This window comes from Phoenix dactylifera, chromosome 10, assembly GCF_009389715.1.
Source record: "Phoenix dactylifera cultivar Barhee BC4 chromosome 10, palm_55x_up_171113_PBpolish2nd_filt_p, whole genome shotgun sequence".
In the NCBI taxonomy this organism is placed as follows: domain Eukaryota; kingdom Viridiplantae; phylum Streptophyta; class Magnoliopsida; order Arecales; family Arecaceae; genus Phoenix; species Phoenix dactylifera.
The window spans coordinates 2,191,311-2,214,533 of NC_052401.1; the positions used below are offsets into that span (position 1 = coordinate 2,191,311).

The window sequence follows — 23,223 nt, forward strand, 5'->3', positions numbered from 1 at the left end:
TACGCCTATGGAACGGTGGTATGACTCATTGCCTACAATATTGCAACCAACCAGCGTAAGTTCTCAGCTTAAATCAGAGCATGCTTCTAAGGAACTCCATAGAAGCAAACTGCAGGCAGAAACAGCATGGCCGCCCCCACCGAGATTGGCAGAGAAGCCGATGAAGAGCAGCGCCAAAAGAGTACTGGATTCAACGAGGAAGAGGACAAGCGTCGCCATGATGAGGATGATGAATTTTTCGAGCTCGACGTGGAGGTGCTGAAGAGCATCCCCATGCTCACCTACTACGAGCACCATGCCACCACCAGAGAAGCCCTCCTAGCGAACTGCCTTCTCCCCGTCAAATACATATGCGAGGCTGTTCCCACAGATAGGAGCCCAAGCATTCGCCTTCCTCTCCCCCAAGAGAGCCAGCCGCAGAGAATCCCCCCCTCGGTTCCCACAAAGAGATGTTGGAATGAAGGACGATTCGCGCGCATGTTTGAATGAAGAAAAGAAATTTGTACTAAAAAACATAAGTATTGGCCACTTACAGAATCTTCCTTTTTGAGGGAGTCATCCACATAGATTAATTATGGTGCTTTGTCACGGAAAAGGCCTCAAAAACAACTCATGCGGCCATTATCTGTCCCCAAATGACCTCAAAAATAAGCTGTCAGGGAAATAAAGGTCTCTGCTCAGCAGTATCCATCTACTGTTTTTTGGAGGGAAAGAAAGAACTGTCTAGAGTGCTCCGAAATTTATTTTTTTTGATTTTTTTTAGATATGTTTGTACTAAAATTGCATAAATCATCCGTTTTAGCTAAAAAAAAGTCATGAAACATATATATGGTGCACTTTCATTATTTCTTTTCTTGAACAAATTTTGGGCTATGAATATGAGTTGGACTCAGATTTAGGTTAAAAGTCCGGCCCGAGCTCGGCATGGCCTAAATTTTGTATAATACTGTGTATGCATACCATAATTCATAGCCCAAACTATTTGGCCTCATTGTTTTTATAGCTGAATGAATTCCACTTCCATGCACCAACTCCTTATTAAAACAACCATAAAGGCATAAGCTCATGAGCCTATCAATTCCCCTTCAAATATTTAATCTTTGTAAGTATTCTATATTTGTATTTTTCAAACTGAAAAATAAAAGGCTCAAGAAGCTTTGGTCCGGGCCGAAAACCAAAGCCCGAGCAGCGAGTTCGGAGCTTGCAAGTGGGCCGGAAGAAAGGCCGGGCTCTGGCCTTGGCCTCATTAACCAGCCCGTGAACATGGACCACGCAAATCCCCATTCCATTCCAAAATTATCCTCACCGTGCAAAACTGCAAATATGTACCTCTTCAGTCTCCAGGCTCCGCTGCTCTGGGTGTGGACGGAGTTCGTTGTCTTCCCACCGGTCGGAGGGCATCATGGCGGTGGGATCCCTTCAAACCCTAGCATTCAGGCCTCCATCGGCCGCAAGAAATAGCGTTTCCGGGCGACGAATAGCGTCTTTTCCGGCAAATCTTTTCAGTTTCTCACGCGAGTTTCTCATTGCGATCGCTCCTCCGTCGCTCTTCGCCAAATCTCGCCCGGTTGCACGATGTCCGCGGGCAATTGGAGGTTCCGGGAAGGTTTGCTTATCTTTCTTCTCTCTCCCAAATACTTCCGGTCTTGGAGGTTTTCTATGGTAGAAACCATCTGATCTGCATCTTTTGTTTGTTATCTTGAAAACTTGCGACGTCTATTCGTTAGTTTACTTGATGCTGTTGTTGTTTATCTCGGAGAATATTAAATCCTCTAATCCATATACTTCATGTGTTTTCTTGAAAATTATGGCTTATACTCGTCGATCTTTCTAACTTCTTCCCTGTAAAAGATATAATCCTTAGTTCTTGATCTTGTTGTGTGGACCATCAATTGTACTGGTATGGTGCGAAATAGCAAATAAATTACAGCGCAAAAAATAACACAACCGCCACAAGAATTTATTAGGCCTACGTCTACCTGTGGCGAGAGGAGAAAATACACTATATCAAAAGGAAAAAAAAATGTGGAAGAGGATTAGAAGGAGAAGAAAGATCCGATGCAATGCTTACACCTCTCTCCCAGAACACGGTGGCAGCTCCCTAGTGAATAGGTTTTCTTTTTTGGTTAAAAAGGAAAACCTTGGTCTAAGATGTGGAGACGTGGCCCACATCCAGTTCACGCCACACGCTCAACAGATCTCCTATATGATCTTTAAATTAAATAGATACAATAAGTAGCACAGCATTGTATGCTTCATTTTAATACCATAAACTTCTTAAATATGACCTGTTAAAGCCTGGAACTTGCCAGATTCTGATGCATTTTTTCACCATTCACTGATCACAAGTTCCATATGTGGTCATGCGCATGCCTTTTTGATTTAAATTTTATGGTGGTCACAACTATAAATATCCTGTTAAGTATGGGGCCAAGGTTTGAAACTATCTGTGTAGTTTGCAGCCCTGAAATTCTTGGCAGTTGAAAGTAGAACTGAAGGTTGTTTGTCTTAAGCCTATGCATGCACATCTATGTTTCGTGGTATGGAATCAAGAAGGTTTGATATCATGGTACCATGCCACTTTTGGACATTATGGAGTTTAAACATCAATAGGTAGATAATGTTTCCATAACCTAAGGGATTAAATGCTTATGCACACACACACACACCCCAACAAGCACGCACACGCACATGTGCACACGTGCACACACATATATATACATATGTGCGTATACATATTTGTGTCTGCCTATACATCTGCATGTTTAGAGGGTTAAATATCTCTGGAGGAGAATTCATTTAAGGCTTAAGGAAAAAATTTCTGCAACTTGTTTCAGGTATATGGTGATGGAAATTATCAGAGTAAGGATTCAAATACTCGAAAGGTCTTTTCTTGGACACAGCCATTGTTGGACTTTGTAGGAACCAACTTCCTTCCTTTAGGTAAATAAATTCATCTGCTTCACAGTTTGAGTTTCTTACTGCTATTAGAGCTTCTAACTATGTTTGTCACAGCCACCAGTTAACTTGCATTTTATCTGATTGGTACTGTTGATGATTTTTTCCGGTGAACTTTTAGATTACTTGTGAAAGGCTCTGTTATTTATCATGAAAAAATTGCTGTATCTCCAATTACATGCATATTTACTGCTTCTATAAGCTGTAAAATTTTAGTTAGTACTTTGTACCTGGTAATGAACTTTAGGTTACTGTAGTTTCAACTCGAATTGAGGATGACCTGTGTTAAAGTTGAACTTGTTTATAGGTTTGGCTGCAAAGAAGCATGTAAAAAATCTGAAAAAACAATGACAGAGTGAAAAAATGGATTTTAGCTAAGTTAGGTGATGAAGGCATTGTGATAGCTTGTTGGACTAAATTTGATGATTTTTTTGGAAATCATTGATTATGAATTCTACCTGAGAAATGCCTAGAAGAACCAGTATTAGTGAAGCTGCAAGTTTATCTGCATTCCATTATGCTTCTTGAAGTAGATATAGCTTCATAAAGGATGCAATAACTGAGGCATTAAGGATGCCTGAATTACCTATGGAATTTTCAAAGTCAAAAGGTCTATTTTGGTTAACCAACTTACGTAGTTAGGCCTTAAAAGTGGGGAAATGACATAATGACAGATTGACATTGTCAGGCAATTTATCAAGGAGGGTTTTCAAGCAAAGGTTTGAAAAATGAATATAATCTTCATTATACAATTTGATCGTGTAGAGATGATCTATGTGGACGTTTTTTCGTGCTTAAGCAATTGATAGAAAAAAATGACAGTTTATTATCTTGGAGAAAATATATGATCAAGTTCTGGAAGATATAATCTGGTGTGCATTAAGGAAGAAAGGCCTACTTAAACTGTAACTGAAGTTGTCAAGAACATGCTAATAAGAGTGTAGGAAGCATAAGAAGTAGCACTAGCTAGAGAAGAGAGTTTCTAGTTAATGTTATAATAGATTTGCCTAAGGGTTGATCATGTGCAAATGATATTATAGTAACTGATGAGAAGTGAAGATGGTGAATTTTAAATTGAAATTATTGATGACTTTTGATGATGAGGCTTAAATATCAATATTAAGAAAAGGTAGATGGGAAAAAATTGCACAAAAAATTGAGACTCCTTTTTATAGATGAAAAATGAAACGCTCGTACTCCAAATAATATGAGCATGTGCAGGTATATTGTTTTCACTTTATGCATATGTAATGCTTTATTTTGCTCACATGTGCCCATCCATTTGTTGGTGGAAGTGAGTGTTGGTGTGCATCTGTGACAATGATGTGCTCATCTCAATTATAGAAGTTACTAAATTTCATTGATTATAATCTCCTTCCTCTTAGGAGGGTAGTGGGAACGCTCCTCTTAGGTCACATATGCGTATACAAATATGAATGCCCACGTATGTGTATGATTAAGCATTTACCTTTGTATATGTTATAGGCTTTCTTCAAATGTACCATTTTCTTGGTTTCTGGGATTTTACTAACTTATTTCAACAATAAATGCCTCCTGCCCAGGAGGAATATACTCTAGCTTGTACTGTCAAGGGTTTCATTTCCTTGCTTAAGTAATCTTTTGGGATTTTATATTATATCATAACACTCTTTTCTTAGCGTTATAGGCTGATGATGGTGTAAGAAGCCAACTATCGTCCAAAGCATCTTGTCTAATCCCTTTTCCTTTCTCCTTTTGTGTCAAGCTCTTGTCAGTGGAATCACTCTAGGACTCATAAATCCAACTCTTGGCTGTCTTGCTCACAAATATTCTTTGTCAAGATTTAGTGCCTGTGGGATCTTCTTTATCTCAGGTGAGGTCTAAAATGCCTGCATTAGCTAAGTGTTTTCCAAGACTGGACATGTCTTATGATTTTGGAATGTCTTCTTGATGATATAGGGCTCATGTTGCACAGTGGGGAACTCGGTGCAGCTATAGAAGCTTGGCCTGCAGGACTTTTTGGGCTAGTATGATCTCAGTTTTCCTGTGTCTTATAAGAGCCTAAGATTTCTACTGTGTATGTATGTAATAGGTGGTATAGTGTACTCTTGATTTTCTTGTGGTTTGATGCCTGAGTTATGGATTGTTCCGTTTAATCTGCATGTTTTGGTCTTCGTCTATGTTACTTGCTGCAACAACTATAAAGTGTTAAGTTGTACTGGTTCTTACATCCTTAATCTTATTCTGTTAATATGTATCATCCTAACATATACTAGAGTTATACCTGCATAAATAGATGGGATTCTTTTGCAACATTTGACAGGTTACAACAAGTTTAGAGAAGAATACATATGATTCTCCCTCAACCTCAAACTCTTTGAAAATCAAATTCCTCCTTTCAAGGCATGATATTAAGATCTCTTTCAAGTTTGGAATGCACAAGCTAATAGTTAATGATTAGTAGGCCACAAGGAATGCATTTTGCTTTATATTTATTTTCTCTATTGAATAATCAACATTATCAAGAAATGAAAGGAAAGGTTAAAGTGGTCAACACTATGACTATGATGTGTATCCTAATTACCAGCTATTTATCTAGTAACAGTGACTCTTTTGCTTTGGAGGCTACTAGGAAATCTTAAGCCATTATGTGGTTTTTTACCCTTTTGCTTCCAGAGGGTAACTATGCAAGGTTTCCCTTGCCTTAGCATCTAGATGAGGGGGAAGGAGGCAGTAAAGTTTTCAAAATTATATATATTCATACATATATGAATGTCCTATATCTATGTGATGTGGGCATATACATGCATACATCTCACTTATATAAATATCTAATGCAAACAAGTTTCTATAGGGATTAGACCTTTAAGAATGAGTTTCCACATTTTGTGTGGAATGAGTCTCCAATAAACATCCATATAGCTTATCAAGTATGAAAGCCATAATGAGTTCCATACCACCATAATTGTTTTTTAATCTATAATTCATGGATGCATATTAGAATTAACATATTAACCAATAGATGTTTTTCTACTCTTTTGAGATGTATTGCATTGGCTCTGCAAGCATAACTCGTGCGCCCTTTATTCATCATTTCTAAAATGCCCAAAATTTGACCTCCTTAGGTCTGTGAACTTGAATTTATTATATTGTTTTCTTAGAATATGAAATCTTAGAGGTCTTTAAAGAAGAATTTTAGCATAGCATTATGTGTGCATTGACTCATAAGTATATGGGAGGTGGTAAATCGTAAAGGACTAATTTTGGCTGTGTATAACACCTCTATCTAATATTTCTATTCAGCATGTCAAAAAAAAAGAATATTGGACTGCAATCACATTTTTATTTGCCTATAGAAGGATGAAGTTTGTGCAATGGTAAGGTTGCTCCAGTGTGATGTAGAGGTCACAAGTCTAAAACATGGGAACAACCTCTCCGCACATGGAGGCAAGGCTGTTTACATCTGACCCTTCCAGACTTGGCAATAGCTGGAGCCTTGTGCACTGGGCTGCCCTTTTTTTTGTAGAAGAATAAAGTGATCGGCAAATGTTGGAATTGTATTATGACCTATTAATTCTTTTATTAAAACAAAATAAAAAGAAATTAATTAATGCTCTCAGCTTTGTGTTGGAAGCAGAAAATGAGTATTTGGCAAAATTGATTGCTGAAAGGAGGCAAATTGTTCTAGGCATGATGAGAGTACCAATGTAACCTTGTACCAAGTGGAGTTTGAAAATCTTGAATCAGGTCTTGAAGTATTTTTAACTAGTTCCAGTGCTAATCATGATCCTGACTGGATCAATCTTTGCCCAACCTTCCATCTGAAGGTCCTACTGCGCTTTTAGTGTGGAATTTATGTTGGGGGACTGCTTGTATATCATGAGGTATTTTTTTCAAAACAAATCCTCTTTAATCTTTCTTCATCTATGCCGGACTTGTAAATAGGAATATGCGAATTGGTATGGAAATGCTATAAATGCTGTTTTTCCCTTTTAAACACATTGCCGGAAAATCTTGGTATCTTATTTCAATAGGCTTTGAGGCTTTATAGCTAGATTTTTTTTAAAAAAGTCTATTACGAGTCATTGAGGCAACATTTGGTTGTAGAGTAAGTTAGCCTGGAATAAATGAGTTGACTTACTCCTAAGCTACTTTACTCTTGGTTAAATGGAAAAAGTAACTCTACCAACCTTTTAAAATATCCACTTTGCCCTTGGAATAAAATGGCTACTTTAGCATCTAGGAGGTTAAAGTGGAATCAATGGGTTAAAGGGGTCTTATTTCACTTTTGCCCCTGTTAGCCCCAAATATGTGCAGCCTAAATATTGAATCTGTACTGCTAGCTCTTTACATTAGTCATCATGCCAAGTTGTTTCAGTTTTACTTTGACTTGAATATCAGCTGTTCTATTCTTAGCACTGGCAATAGGGCCACATAGTGCCAGTTGGCATTGATGTATTTTAATCCTTGCATGAGCATGTGGAAATTGTTTGCTTATGGAAGTAGATTCAATATGTAGATCGTGTAGTTTGGTTATGACTTTTAAAACAGGGGAAATCTGCCTTAATATAAGCACGTAACTATATTATGACAGCTAAGTCTTTCTCTATCAAAATGGGGTTAAGTGTGGTCCATAAGTCAAGAAACGGCTCACTAGCATATTGAGAAAGAATTACAATGAGGTACAAATAATGCATGTGACCCTCTTAAATTATTTAGATGATTTCTTTTCTTAGAGATTTATTTAGCTACTCCGTGCCTCATATAACACTTGACCATGGATTCAAATGCCAAGCAGCATGATACATACCCTGCCAATATGCCTTGGCACATGGTACATACCAGCTGCATGCCAGTTCTTGCTGGCATGCTGCTGGACCAACGCATGGCGCACTTTACAGTACTATGCCAATACCACACTGGCATGCTATTGGCAAGTGATGCTTTGACCTTGCATTTGGCCCCATATGTGCTCTTTGTTACTGAACGAGAATTGCTTACTCAAAGATGCAATGGAAGGTCTCCATGGTAGTGTATTCTATATGAAAATGGCTAAGAGTTGTTATTTCTGTTTTTTCATATGTTGAATATGATCTTCAAACGTTGAATATAAAATCTCTTCCTATTTCTCATCTCTCATGTAAGAAGAGGAAGGAGGTGTGTGTGTGTGTGGTTGGGGGGGGGGGGGGGGGGGGGGGGAGGAGGGGGGGGGGGGAGGAGAGAAGCCATCTACCCCACTTTAATTTCCTTCTTATTTGGCTTGTATGCACTACAGATATGGTTGTTTCTTCTGTGCTTGTATTGTATATTTCAACTGCCCAGTGGATGTGTATATATTTGCCGATCCCTCTTTCTTCATAGTATTTTCTGTACTCTTTTTTTCTTATTGCCACGAGTTGCAATCTTTGATTTTGCAATGCTTTATTCTTTTTGTCCTTGTAGGGTTCAATTCTGTTGTTTACTCCTTTTTTCTCAAGGCTTATCTTACAAATTCAGTTGATGCCTCATGAATTTGTCACTGGTATGTGGACATTTTTGATAAATAACTTTTTCCTTTTTTTAGTTATTTTTGTTGAGGTTGTATTTTCTTCACATTATCTTCTTTGTCATTGACTTTATATTGTTGTTTCTTCAAAAGTCTTGACTTCATAAATTTACTCTATAGGGTTAGCAATTTTTTGCTGCATGCCGACAACCTTGTCAAGTGGAGTTACATTGACACGGGTAAGCTAATATATTGTATTTCCAGGGCTAGCAATTTCTTTGACTGAGATACACTTTTGCACCTAATGCAGCTTGCTGGGGGGAATGCTGCTCTTGCTCTTGCAATGACTGTGATATCTAATTTGTTAGGCATTATGATTGTAAGTTAAGCTTTTGTTTCTAAGATGCAAATCAATTATTACATTATGGTGCCAGGTGATTAGAGCCATGAAGCAAGTGTTTTATTCCATTAAAATTTTAATTATTTTCCTTTGGACATGCTTTGGGTGAGAGACTGGCCTGTGAGGGTCTACCCATGAACCAATTCTAATCACCCGGATGCACTAATGCAGCATGTAAGGAAAAAATAAAGCAGCAAAGAATTGGCTTTGAAATCAGCTAGAAGTGATATGATATGCATTTTACAGATCTGCATGTAATTTGCAGCACTGATATGGTTTACCTTAGTAAATGAGGAAAAAATGAGCACTTTCCATTAACCTAGATATTTTTAATGAGCTCTTTTCTACTTTTTAATTATTTACATGAAGTTGTCCATTTTTGGATACTTTATTCACATTCAATAATATCACTTCTTTCTATAATAGAAGTCTTCATGAGATTTCTTCTTTTTTTTTTTTTGTTTGCACTTTCAGAAGGATCACGAATAATCTTTTGTTTGGTGTCTGATGATTGATTCTGATAACAGGGGTTGATGTTTCTTCATAGGAAAGGAGTTGATGCTTGAAATTATTGTCTTTGAGAAGCAACTGTTTCATTTTTATGATGGTCATAAACTTGTTAGCTGTTTCTGGATTACCTTATGTTAAGAGTATGTATTGTTTGTTGACTAGTAAAACAAGAGCCACCTAAGGTCACTTGGCTCAGCATTTCCAATTATCTGATCTTAACTAATTACAACTGCATGAGATTTTTGGCAGTATTTTGAACCGCATTGATCTTTGCATTTAGAGATCGATGGTTCATGCCAATGTACTGTTGGGCTCATCTTGAAATTATATTGTGTTGTAGGTGCCATTTTCTATCTCTAGGTACATAGGAGCAGGAGCTGGGGTGTCTGTCCCTACTTTGCAATTATTTAAAAGCCTTATTACTAATCTTGTGGTCCCACTCATTCTCGGAAAGGTATTCTTAATCAGCCTTGCATTATTGAAAGAATACTTTTGTTTATTTTCTAATGCAAAGATTATAGAAGATGCTGATTGTCATAATGTATTAGTAAGTTATTTATATGATTTATTGTTCACTTGAAACTTGAAAGGTAAAGTTTTGTGTTATGTTATATAAACCTGCTTTTCAATTTGTGTACAACAAATTCTGCAGTGACAAATCCTCTTTTAACAAAATTTGTTGCTTAAATCTTTTCTGGCAATGCAGCATATGTTGTTTACTTATTACCTTAAATCAATTCAACATAGTTTTATTCAAGGTTTGCCATCTCGGTACTAGACCATGTACCGGTGCCACGCTAGCACAATGTCGGTACGGTACGGTACAGAGTTTTTTTGGCCCGGATACTAGTACCGAACCGGTACGGTATGGTATGCTCCGTACTGCCCAGTTCAGACCTGTACGACATACCATGGTTTTATCTATAGCATATGGAAATCATTCAACATTCCTTTTATATGCTGATGCTTTGTAGGTACCATATTACTTAAGCATGCCTAAGCCAACAGTTTTCTATTATTTTATGTTTAGTTACTGGTTCTAGACTCGATGGTATGCCGAATGGTACCATATCACTGCCATTTTTTTCCAGAAATACTCTGCAATCTTCATCACTTGAATTGATCATAATACTACATTACTAGTCCAAAAAGAAACGAACAAAAGAGAAACTTATTCATGCTTTCCTGTTTGCAGGTCATTCGGGATTCTTCAGAACGTAAGTACTGCTCATTGTTATCAATTATATATTATTGAAAATAATATAAATACAGTAGGAAAATTGAATAAGCTTATTGCCTTTGCTGATTTATGAGGGTGAGACTTGGCACAATAGTAAGGTTGCTCCATTTTGACTTGGAGGTCATTGGTTTGAAACACGGAAATAGCCTCTCCGCACTCGATGGGAAGGCTGCATACATCTGATCATCCAAACCTTGCAATAGTGGGAGCCTAGTGGACTGGGCTGCATTTTTTAGTTTTGCTGATTTACGTTGGAGTATGTATTTAGTGCACACAATATGCAACTAGCATGCCTTGCCAACTAATAATAATCAGTTCATGCTAACTAATTATTGTCATATGAATTTGTATGGGTTGTTTATAAACCTGATTGCAGGCATACTGGTCAAGAACATTGACAAGACTAACAAAAACTGTGACAACATCAGCTAACCTGAGCAAGGCATAGGGATCCTATATGTTTGATGTTCTAAGATTCATTATTTTGATAACAGACAAGTTTTGACCTTTCTCATCATTTGTTCTTAGCAAGGTTAAATGTTCAGTATGGTCAAGCCATTTTAAAATCCTTAATACTATACTCAGATTTTCTCAGGTCTTGCAAGTCTCTTTTCAGCTCCTCTATGAAGTATTCATGCCTCTCCTATGTAGGGTCATCTCTGATTCTTGCATGCCCATATTACCTTTGTTGGTTTCTCCTACCATAAATTCCTTTTTCTTTACACAGATCTAGTCAAAGAACTCAAGTCTTAATTCAACCTTAATATAATATCCATTTGAAATAGAGCAAATGAAATTTAAAAATGAGCAATTTATTATTCTTATTTATATCCAACTTAGCTGCATATTTTAGAACAAATAATAGTCACAACCCACACCACCACTGGCAAGCTGCAAGTCTTGGCTTTTTGGAACATCTGAATACCTCCTTAATTAGTGTAAATAGGATTATTGAGGGTCATTCTCCTCAAGCATTACTGTCACGCCTCGAACCCGCTACTCGGGTTGAGCCACGTGACACGGCCGCACATTTCCTAGGGCAGGGCCCTAAAGAATATGCTAGGCAGGAAAATACATCACAACCTCAACATCCATGAACAAAATAATCTCATTTCATAATAAATAACAAACTTGCACAAAATTTTCAAGTTTATTCATCTTACCAGAAACAACAATGCTCTATCTATTCATCCCTTCTACTATGATCTCAAACATAGCTAAGTACTACGCAACCTGCAATATTGAAAAAAATGAATGGAATGATATGAGCTTTTCCAGCCCAGTAAGAATCCCAAACCGCTACACCATCAATAATAGAAAAATAATTAAATGAACAATACTAGGTAAAATGGATACCATATCAATACTCGAAAATCTCATACAATTAACATTCACATAAGCCCTCATTATCATCTTATCAAAGAAACATATATATATATATCTCAAATTTAATTAATTGCTCAACAACAATTTCTATGCCATATCATCCGCTTCTCATTAACTTGATTTTTAGGCTTCATATCAGTTATCTTTCCAGCTTTGGACTAACCAAGATCATGATCCAGTCCAAGACTGACAAAATTTCATATGTAAGCCCATGGATGCTATCACATGCATAAGCTCGTGGAGTCTATTCCATGCGTAAGCCCATGGGATCCTTGCCTCTATCACAATCCAACACTGCTGCCATCCATTCCACATCTCAACTTCTCACACAATCCAACACTGCTCAACTATTCCCCTATCTTGCAAATCATTCTCCAATATTGCCACCACACTGCTGCATGCATGAATGTGCTGCCTAGCATGGCATCATGTTCGCTGCATGCTGCCACCCACGCACCCATGTCATGCGACCCATGAGCCTGAGTCCCACAACCCGACTGACTGGAATGTGTGCCCCGCTTCTTCAGCTGCCGGATTGCTTGAGCAATGAGCCGCTTGTTACTGAACCTAGTCATCCCTATGCACACTTTCCTTGCATCATCACGCCACCACGGCGCAAATAACTCGTAGAACGCCGACACAAATTACACTCCACTGGAGTTCTCGATGAGCTTTGCCAACTCTTCGACCTCTGTTGCATTCTGAATGATCCCAAGGCCATCTCAGCCACTAGACAGCGGTGCTTGCGATGGCAACAAGCCCTTCCAATGCGTAGTTCATTGGCACACCTAGGCCGAGCTTGTATGCAATCGCGCCGAGCAATTCATGGTATGATCTAACAAATCGGCCTGGTCGAAAATACTTTACGGGGCCCTAAAGAATATGCTAGGCTTGAAAATACTTTACAACCTCATCATCCATGAACAAAATGATCTCATTTCATAATAAATAACAAACTTGTACAAAATTTTCAGATTTATCCATTCTACCGGAAACAAGGATGCTTTATCTATTCATCCCTTCTATTGGTGATCTTAAACATAGCCAAGTACTATGCAACCTGCAACACTGAAAAAAGATGCAAGAAAGGATATGAGTTTTTCAGCCCAGTAAGAATTCCGAACTACTACACCATCAATAATAGAAAAATAATTAAATGAACAATACCAGGTAAAATGGATACCATATCAATACTCGGAAAGCTCATCCAATTAACATGCACATAATCCCTCATTATCATCTTATCAAAGAAGCATATATATATATATATATTTATCAAATTTAATCAATTGTTCAACAATAATTTTTATGTCATATTATGTGTTTCTCATTAACTTGATTTTCAGATTTCATATCAATTATCTTTTCGGCTTTGGACTAACCAAGATTATGACCCAGTCCAAGATTGACAAAATTCCATGCGTAAGCCCGTGGATGCTATCCTATGCATAAGCCCATGGAGGCTATTCCACGCATAAGCTCGTGAAAGCTACCCCACGCATAAGCCCGCGGAAGCTGTCCCATGTATAAGATTGTGGAGGCTATCCCGTGACGAGGTTAGTCCAAACTATATCTTGTCTATCTGATTTACAAGTTACACTTGTCAAATCAATATTCACTTACACAATACATTTGTCTCAATTTCAAAGTATCTTCTTCACATATTCATGTTTTCAATATCTGATACATATACTACCATGCTAGTATATTTGTACTAAAAATCATATAAAATATATCATCACATGTCATATCTATTTTATCAATGTAAATCACATGACGCAAATCTAGCAGTGCACATAATGGTAACCAAGTATAGGGATCCTTACCTCTATCACAATCCAACGCTGCTGCCATCCAATCCACACCTCAACTTCTCACACAATCTACACCTCGTTTAGAACTTGCGATGTCAAGAATCTTGCTCAACCGTTCCCTTGTCTGGCAAATTATTCCCCAGTATTGCCACCACATTGTTGCATGCATGAATGTGCTGACCGACATGACATGATGTTCGCCGCATGCTGCCACCTACGCACCCATGTCACACGACCCATGAACCCGAGTCCCATAAGCCGGTCGACCAGAATGTGCGCCCTACATCCTGAGCTGCCGGATTGCCCGAGCAATGAACCCCTTGTTACTGAACCTGGTCATCCCTATGCACACCTCCCTTGCATCATCACGCCACCACGACAATAACAACCCGTTGAACGCCGGCATAAAGTACATTTCATCAGAGTTCTCGATGAGCTTTGTCAACTCTTCGACCTCCGCTGCATTCTAAATGATCACAAGGCCATCTCTCAGCCACCGGACAGCGGCTCCTGTGATGGCAATAGACCCATGATTCCCAGTAGTAAGTCGTCGGCATATCGCGCGTAACAAATCCTTATTAATAAGTCATGGGTTTTTAAGGAAAGTTGAGCCCCGAGTGAGAATCCATTATTTATGCCATTATTTGCTAGGTTTGAAGGGATATCAAGTTCAGAAAATCTTGATCTAAAACCATCACTGCCCTTGGCTGGTCTAGGGCCCTCCAATTTTGCCATATCCCCTTTTGATTTGAGACCAAGATCCAGTTGGAATTCCACCCATCTATTTCATTTATTTTGGTGCAATTGTGGCATGGAAAAATTTGGAGTTCACCCCTACCATAGAATTCGGCCTTCGGGGTCAACCCAGCGGTTTTTGGGATATCTCATTTGATCTAAGCAAGCTGCTTCCCTCGTCTCTCTGTTAGGTAAGTAGGGGGTCAAGATTCTCCACCTCTTATTACCATGTTTATTTAAGGGAAAAGCAAGTTTCTTAAGAGTTATTTTCTTAATAAAGTTGCTCCGATCATCTCCGACTTAAGTCCGACTTTTTATCGGATGACTTTTATCATTTTATGATCTCTGAACGTGTACTGACCGAAGAAAAGGAACTGGCAGTGATAGTTTGCTGCCAATTGGCCAGAAAAATCACTATACTACGACCCATTGCGTAGTTAGTTGGCGCACCCGGGCCGAACTTGTATGCAATCGTGCCAAGCAATCCATGATGTGATCTAATGAATTAACCCGGGTCTACATCAGAAGATTATTGGCACTGGCACCACTATCGACCCGAAGCAAGAATGACCATCTTTGCTTTCTACTCCACCATTCTCCATAGCATTCTTGTACATAGATCCGAGCAGATCATTCACCTGAAAGCATATGCTTTCTAGCATGGCCTAACTGGCCTGACTGGAACCCTTGCTCATGAAAGCCACAGGATCTATCCACCGGCCTCTTGATCTTTGGGTCGCTAGCGATCCCGGGGATCTGGACCTTCTCTGGTGCATCCCCCTGACGATAGGGGCAACAGGGGTGGTGGCGCAGGGTTGCTCCTGCTCCTGTCCTGGATGGTGGAGATGGCTTCATCGCGGGTGAGGGGCACCCGACGGCGTCGTCACCGGCGGTAATGCGGGTGAGGACGGCAACGACGCCGTAATGCTTGTCGATGAGGTGGAGGGCGCCGGGGATCTTGATCTCGGTAACGAAACCGGGGGAAGAAAACAAGGATTTTCCTGCGATGCCCTAGGGGAAATGTGAAGGGGTTGGTGGTTGGATCTCCGGCATGATTGGAGAGGTGGAAGTTCTTCTCCACCTCTTTTGCGATCAGTCGACCCTGATCGCTGGTTAATGGGCCTGGCCTCTTCAAGCCGGCCCATTAGCCCAGGTGTTTGGATTCCCATTAACCCAAGAGTTTGGGCTCTTACAATTACTATGTCTAAAGAAGCATTGAGGAAGCACATTCACTATCAAAGGAATCTAGCAGTCATGATACCATGCTCTGTCCGGTTAATATCTGTACCTATATTCCATACCTTTCATCATATAGGTCTTTTCTAAATCAACTTTAGGATAAGAATAATTCTGCTATTGTCAGTTATTAAATAGACATTCATAGCCCATCAAGATTGGTCCTCGCCCTTAAGTTACAGCAGATTTATTTATGGAGTAAAATGTGGTGAAGGGGACCTTCATGTTTTTCTGCTAGCACATATAACAGTATGAAATCCGGACTTCTAAAGTAAATGTTAAAATCTGAATGTAGGTCTGGGTATTTAACCTTACAGGCATTACCTCATCTATAAATGGGGTTTGCTTAATGGCTCAGGGTGCGATCATTCAGTGTTTGAGACATTTAGTCATTGGCAATGGATTCTCAGCTAGTGCCTAGTGTGTTACTTAGGTTTACAAATTCTAGAAAAGCCAAACATCCATTCTTAATTAAAAGCTATAAAATTAGCTTTAAGTTTTGAGATACAAACAATAAAATCCTACTTTCCTAAGGACTGTTAGAATAGCATACAACTTGTGCATCTTACCTAGATACCAGGATGGTGCTCGACAACAAGAACAATGAATTCATCTAACATAGTTATCTCTATAAAATGATTCTCTTTGTTAGATATCATATCTTTCCACATAAGTTGGTTTTTTCAATCAGGTTTCTTTTGTCTGGTATTTATGGTCTTGCTGAGGTAGGAGTTGGTTTATTGTCACAAAGTAAGCTGAAAGTTGGAGAACTCATTAAGCTCACTGTCATGCTTGTTCCTGGTTTTCCACTGCCTGTTTCAGCACCGTTGACTATATTTTCCATAAGTAGGCAAAGTGAATCAAATTAATTTCACAAATGAAGGCAGAAATGTATCTTGTGTTCCTGATATATCATATGTCCTGTGTTTAGCTCGCTTATGTGAAAGTATCAGATACTTTCATTTACATGGAAATTGTTTTGCAACCTGGGATTTATGATAAAATAAAAATTCATTTAACAATAAGCGGCATGAGCCTCCATAAGATATATGTCCTTCTATTCTGCGAGTAATTACTTGCTTAGATGGGCAACTTCAGTGTCGACAAAATACATGAGAATATGAAATCTTCTTGTTTTTGTATTGCAGGTATGGCAGAATATGTTGATCGAAATCTTCGTTCTTTCGCAATGATTAGTGCAGTACTTCTTAGCCTAGTATGTCTTAATCCTTTTCAGAATCGAACTTGTTCAGTAGTTGTAAATCTTGCTGTAACACATTCAATGGAAGGTAAATAGGAGTTGTGAACTTGTTTTGGCTTGTTTGGATGCTGAATAAACAGCAGATACAAGTTTCCGGGTTATTTCGTGCTCATATTATGATTTTTCTTCATTATGAGGCTTTTATCTGTTGTAGATTTGTACTATGATCCCTTCTATTTCTGGGCTGGAAATCATTGTTAATTATGCCTCTCTTGATACATGACCTCCATTGATGTAGCTCAATCCGATAGTGCACCAACAAGAGAAAAAACAATACTCAAGGAAGATGTATATTCCATCTTCTGCTTGGACTTAATTTCTTTAACAAGACAATTCTGAACATGATTACAATTAAAAATATAGGGCAACTAACAATGATTATTGTGGTGCATTTGCTGGCAAGGCAATAATTGTTATCATCATTGCACAAAAGAAGGATCTCTCAAACAAAGGAATCGATCTAAAGTAAGGGCTTTCCTCTCAATACTGTGCCTCATAAGTGGTCTTGCTGTGAAAGAGTCAAGGAAGCAAATTCTAGTGCAAACTTTTAAGTGGTCCCCACCAAAACAGGTAAAAATTGTTTATAAACTGGGAGCAGTCTAAGAATTTCTGACAGAATGATTTGGTGGCAAGAGTCCTGAAATTTAGTATTCTCCTCCTTTACACAAGCTTTTCTTGCAGCTAGTTGATTTATCAGCTATGGTTTCTATGCCCAAAATTCTTGGTTGTCAACTGGCATAGAAGTTCTAGTGAATAGTTTGCATGATCTGCACTTTGTGGTAGTAACAATTGATGAGATGAGAACATCTGTGGAATGTGGATTATGAAGTTAAGCTCGAGAGGATTAAGATTTAAAATTAACAATAAAATTCAAATGCAACTATAATTAAGAACTAGTGGAAACAAGGCTATGTCAAATTTTATGGTCAAAAGATACCTTAGGTCAGCTTAAACTACTAAATCTATATTTACTGTCAGATACGAGCAAAGCGCTGGAAGCGGAGATGCAATTTTGAGAACCTGAGTAATTGCCTCATGCTAGTTAGACAAACATGTTTATTACAATGTCTATGAGGAGGAATATTAGTTGTCAATGAAATATTGATGCAAGATGAGCATTGAACTGATAAGCATGCTGAGGATGAGAAACTGATTAAAATACTTTTTCATTTATAAAAGAATTAGATGAGGCACCATCAGGTAGAGGAAGTCTTGGGTAAAGAAGGAAGCAGATGAGGAGTGAACACCAAGGCAGATTAGGTTGGCTAAAATAAGAAGGGACTAGAGTATTTCTCTGATACACTGGATGTAGCCTGTGAACTTTGTCAACTCCCAATATTATTTTTTTTAATATCATAGAAGTCATGTCATGCTACTTGCATGTACACATTTGTATTCTGTTACTTGTAACTACATGTTTACAAGAGTACCAAGACACATGCTCTCGCACATTAGTTTTCTTGCTTCCCCCCCCCCCCCCTCTCTTCCCTCTTTTTTCTTCTCTCTTACCTAGATCAATTTGTTTATTGTATTCCAGGTGCCATGGATGCAAGTGAGCAGATCAAGATCTCTACTTTTGACGGTGAAGCCAGCAATGTTTGCTATCGCCATTGGTATGGGAACGTATGTGCTTCACCAACCTATCCCTCTTGTAGAGTTCTTTATTTCCATGCCTTGCAGCTTTATATGGGTGTATTTGATTAACAGTCTGTTCTATCTCTGTTACATAACCCAGTAGTTAAGCCACTGCACCTTGACCTGCCAAATGTAAGGGCATCTGTAGCATTAGCGATGGCAGTGAATTTGCTTTATATAGTATATTTTTCGCTCCTGTGAGATATAATTTATTATATCAAAAAAGGTATGCACGCTTTAAGCTTGGAAACCTTCTGTTTCTAGTATAAAGATGGTAGCTCGTGCAGGAGATGCTATATTCTTTTGCTGATGAAATGAAAGTACTGTTTGTGTGGGCTGGATGGGTGAGATCGAAGCAGAGGATTCATTCTCTAATTTTTTTAATGGCTAGAGGGAGAACACGTAAAGGATGTGTTCAGGAGCTTGAACATAGCTGATGACTAGGTTGCCCTTTTTTGGTTTTATATACTTTTGGTTTCTCCTTTTTCTTCTTTTCCCCCCCTTTTTCTTCGTGGTTAGGTGGTTGGAGGGGTTCAGTTGGGTTTTGGGGTTTTTTTCTTCTTTTTTTTTGGGCGGGGTTTTGGTTGGGGGGGGGGGGGATTCAGTAAATGGCTTCAATGGGAGTATCAAATACATGGAGGCAAGGCAAATGCTATTCTTTTGTATGTTTGGTGTCTTTTTTTGTCTTTGCACAGGGGGGGTGGGGGTGTAGGTGGTGTTGGGGTGGATACCTGGAGATATGGAGTACCAAATACATGGAGGCAAGGGATACCTGGAGGGGTGGTTGGTGTTAGGGTGGATACCTGGAGAGGTTACCGGTGCTATTTTTCCCCAAAAAATAGCAATTAGATGTTGTGGCCCAGGTCTTGTGTTGCACCATACATATCATTGTTTCTTGTCTGATGGGCAGAAATGAAACACATTTGTTGGGTACAAAAATTACCAAGTGGCTAAGTCAGTACCATTATTGCTTTTCCAAGGAGCTGTAAATGATCTTCCATCTTACATAAAATGTTCTCACATTTTTCTGGTATCCATGCTTCTGTTTAAATTTCTAGCTTTGCTTCTCTTGTTTTTTTTGTGGTTGTGATTGGCTAATTTACTTTCCGTTGACTTGGGCTGTTGAGCACAAATAAATCCATAAACTACTGTTATTTTTCTTTTTCCCGTAGATGATAGGGGAAGAAACGTTTTTATGGTACCCAGGAAAGGATTCTGCCATAGACATGTTTGGTGTCATGTGTGGCTGAAATTGAAGTACATTGGGTGATGTCTAATATCAGATACATGACATTCACATAGCACTTTCCAAGTTGCCTACTTTTAGAATTTGCTGCACTTCACTTTGGCAACTTTTTCAGCTTTCGACAAATGCACAGCTTTCACTTTGTTGCATTTGAATGAAGAGGGCAAGCTGATGTAACCTCAGTGGGATCAACTGTCAACAGTATATTCTTTTCATTTGTTACAGACTACTACATCTCATTTTATTGGCATTCAACACCCTAACAGTGAGTAGCCTGTCACTAGTCTCTGGAGGTAGCAAATCAGTTTTTGCAAAGAAAGACAATGCCCGTGCTGTAATAGTAGTTGCCAGCCAGGTCAGTATGCATCGTGGTTTTGACTTATGAATAATCACTATTTCAATGTTGTTACAGTTTCTGGGCATAATATCATGTCATAAGCATATGTTACAGCATGTAACATATACACCCGCCATTATAACTGCTTAGTGTAATGATGACTATGGCTATTTATAGTAAAAAAAGGTGTCCTAGTATACGAGGCTTTCATCACCGTGGGGTCTAGGGAGGGTCAGATGGTCGCAGCCTTAAATGTATGGAGAAGTTTTTTCTATATTTCGAACATGTGACAGGTCAAAATGGAGCAATCTTACCATTGCGCTAAGGCCTGCCCTCAATAGCTATTTATAATAGTAACTCTAAAATATTTAGATGTTCTTTAAGTGTATGGTGATATTAATATGGAAAGTGATAGCTCTCTAAAATCACTTTTATGAGTTACTAATTTGTAATTATTTATGTGAATTTTTCCTAACCAAATAATGATCCTTTATAATGTTATAGCATCCTGAAACTGTTTGGGACCGTGTCTCTTGTATTGCACTTAACAATGTTATTAAAATTGGGTATCTATTGATGCTTTAACATCTTTAGGCCTCTGATGAAAATAGTGACAAGTAAGGAAAAATTCAGTTTTATAGAAATTGCTGTCTCCAAGAATGACTAAATTTCTAATTTTTGAACCAAAAGCTGGTGTAGTGTGACGGGTCATAAGATCCTGTTTGACTGGTCAAAGATTTATGGCCTGTTAAGTCCAGTTAATATCAACTGCTTGCATGGGCATACTTATGTGATGATCTTTCCCCAAATATGCTGGTATTTTAAATTTTAGATTGGCATCTGTGGTTTAGTGGTTCTTACCGGCTTAGTTGCCTTTTTAATTAGAGCTTTCACAGAGAATGCCTGTTGTGCTTTTTATGGATTGCTCTATATGAAAAGGTCTCGGCCTCGTATAGTTTCCTTGGATTTCCTTATAATTTCTATTAAGTTCATGTTTAGGAATTGAAAAAAATTATTTAGTCTAACTGGCATGTCCATTCATTCGTGTAATCTTGTAGAAAACACTACCTGTACTGGTCGCTGTTGTTGAGCAGCTTGGCAGAGCATTTGGTGAACCTGGATTATTAGTCCTACCATGTGTTGCTTCCCACATCAACCAGGTGGATTGTGCATGAATTGATTTTCTTCTAGAAGTTATATCTGTTTTTCTGGTGCTATAAATTGCCATGGAAACAATGCTGCAGATACTCATTGACTCCTTTATGGTAAACTTGTGGCTTTGGAAGGATCGACTTTCTGCTAATACCAAAGAAGCTTAGATTGTGAAACAACCCACTTTCATATGGTAAAATGAAAGAGATCCTTTTAGTGACTTGGTGCCTTTGATATTGCGCCGCTAATTGCTTAATGATTGTAGATTATAATGTAACTACAGCTAGCTTTCTCGCAGAATTCCCTGCTGGGTGGGTGATGCTTGAGCAGTACTCTTCATCAGATTCTGCAACTATCCAGAGCCCAGTAATCATGCTGGTTGGCCCCTGCTTGAGGACGAACTTAGATGCAACTAGGATCAGCTTATTGTGTCGGGGAGCCCCAGTTGTATTCTATTTATACCTGCAACTGCAGAAAGATATTAATTTTGCTTTGAGGCGTCAGGTGCAGTCATCTGGAGTGAAAAATGCGTTTCCCAAGGAACTTGAGAAATACAGCTACCAGTTTCCATATTATCTGTATAACTCACCCTGGTCTCTGCCTCCCAGGCATGATGATCAGCAGAATCTTTGTGCTGCGAGAGATACAAATAGATCGGTCCTTGGGTTAATCCTTTTGAACTTTGTATGGATATTCGCACCGAGGGGAATAGGGATGAAATTCTGTGGGCGACATCCTGGGCCCCAGCAGCCAGGCGTGCTTGGGGCGGTGAGTCTATTAGTTCATTGTAGGTGGTCGCAGCATTGCTTGGGATGGCGAATCCATTCTCGGTATTCTGTTCGATCATTACATACAGCATCAGTTCGGGTTGAAAATATCTGCTGTATGTGGCCCGTTAGATGAGTCTTGGTTGCTTTTTCTTTTTTGATTTTCTTAAGAAATATGGTGGTTAGCGGCGGATAACCATAAAACACTGGGCTGGAGGAAAGATATCACAATATGCTCTTGGCCACCTGGAGCAGGAGTTGGCATCGTCTTCAGGTTGAACTGCAGGAATTTATTGATTGAACCGCAGGAATTTGCTGCATGATGGACATAATTGAGTGGACCTTACATGGTCCTACTTAGTGTACGGTCTAATGGACTGCGTAGGATCCACTCGGTCGTAACATGGATGGCCGTGATTGGAAGGGTTCAACGCCAAGACGGAGAGGATTCCAGCGTCGGCGGTGGTTTGGCGTGGAGCCACGCATGAGGCTAGGATCCTGTGGCCTGGAGGCCAACTTGTTCCAATGATACCTAAGACGGAGAGGATTCCAGCATCGTCCGTAGTTCGGCGTGGAGCGAGACTGGAGGCTAGGATCTTGTGGCCTGGTGCCCAAGCCGTGCCGATGACAGCTAGGACTTCCCTTCCCGGTCGGTCCTTTTGGACGGCACGGCATCCTTTCGAAAATAAGGCTGGAGGAAGGAGGGCAAAGGGCGGAGATATCGTGCAACGAGAAAGATGTGTCGGATCGGAAGGAAACCCCCGCGAATCTTGTTCGTCCTTGGTCTCTGGTTGGTGATCGAGCACTGGGATCGGTCATACACATCAAATGGACAGTAATTACCTAGGATCCTGCCGCTGTAGGGGCGTCCTGCGTTTCTGTGAGACGACACGCACCTCCCGATGTCATCATCGTTGGGATATCCTCTGGATTTTACGTGTCCCTCCGTATTTCCTGTCCCGCCACGTCTCTTTTGTTGGAGATCCGTGACGGGTACCATGACCAGCGCCCGAGTCTACTAGGTTGTCCTGGATGCGGGCACTGTCGCTGGAATATTTAACAAAGATTTAGCAAATGATTTC

General features: G+C 39.3%; 1 protein-coding gene across 4 annotated transcripts; it reads left to right on the plus strand.

Annotated features, from left to right (window-relative positions):
- Window positions 1-1,318: 1,318 nt before the first annotated feature.
- LOC103703081 (probable sodium/metabolite cotransporter BASS4, chloroplastic) lies at window positions 1,319-22,103 on the plus strand. 4 transcript variants are annotated; one of them, XM_026802980.2, is made up of 15 exons: window positions 1,321-1,606; window positions 2,838-2,943; window positions 4,703-4,810; window positions 4,897-4,964; window positions 8,380-8,458; window positions 8,603-8,661; window positions 8,733-8,801; window positions 9,673-9,786; window positions 10,528-10,549; window positions 16,892-16,959; window positions 18,542-18,627; window positions 20,111-20,240; window positions 21,281-21,382; window positions 21,467-21,567; window positions 21,658-22,103. In XM_026802980.2, exons 1-14 carry the CDS (start codon window positions 1,403-1,405, stop codon window positions 21,539-21,541), a joined length of 1,290 nt encoding a protein of 429 aa, XP_026658781.1. In that variant the 5' UTR covers window positions 1,321-1,402; the 3' UTR covers window positions 21,542-21,567; window positions 21,658-22,103. The 4 variants fall into 4 exon arrangements, 3 of the variants coding, with proteins under 3 accessions (XP_026658781.1, XP_008784001.1, XP_008784003.1); XM_008785779.4 differs by having other exon boundaries at window positions 21,673-22,103; XR_603396.4 differs by lacking the exon at window positions 20,111-20,240 and having other exon boundaries at window positions 1,319-1,606; window positions 21,673-22,103.
- The last annotated feature ends 1,120 nt before the right edge of the window (window positions 22,104-23,223 follow it).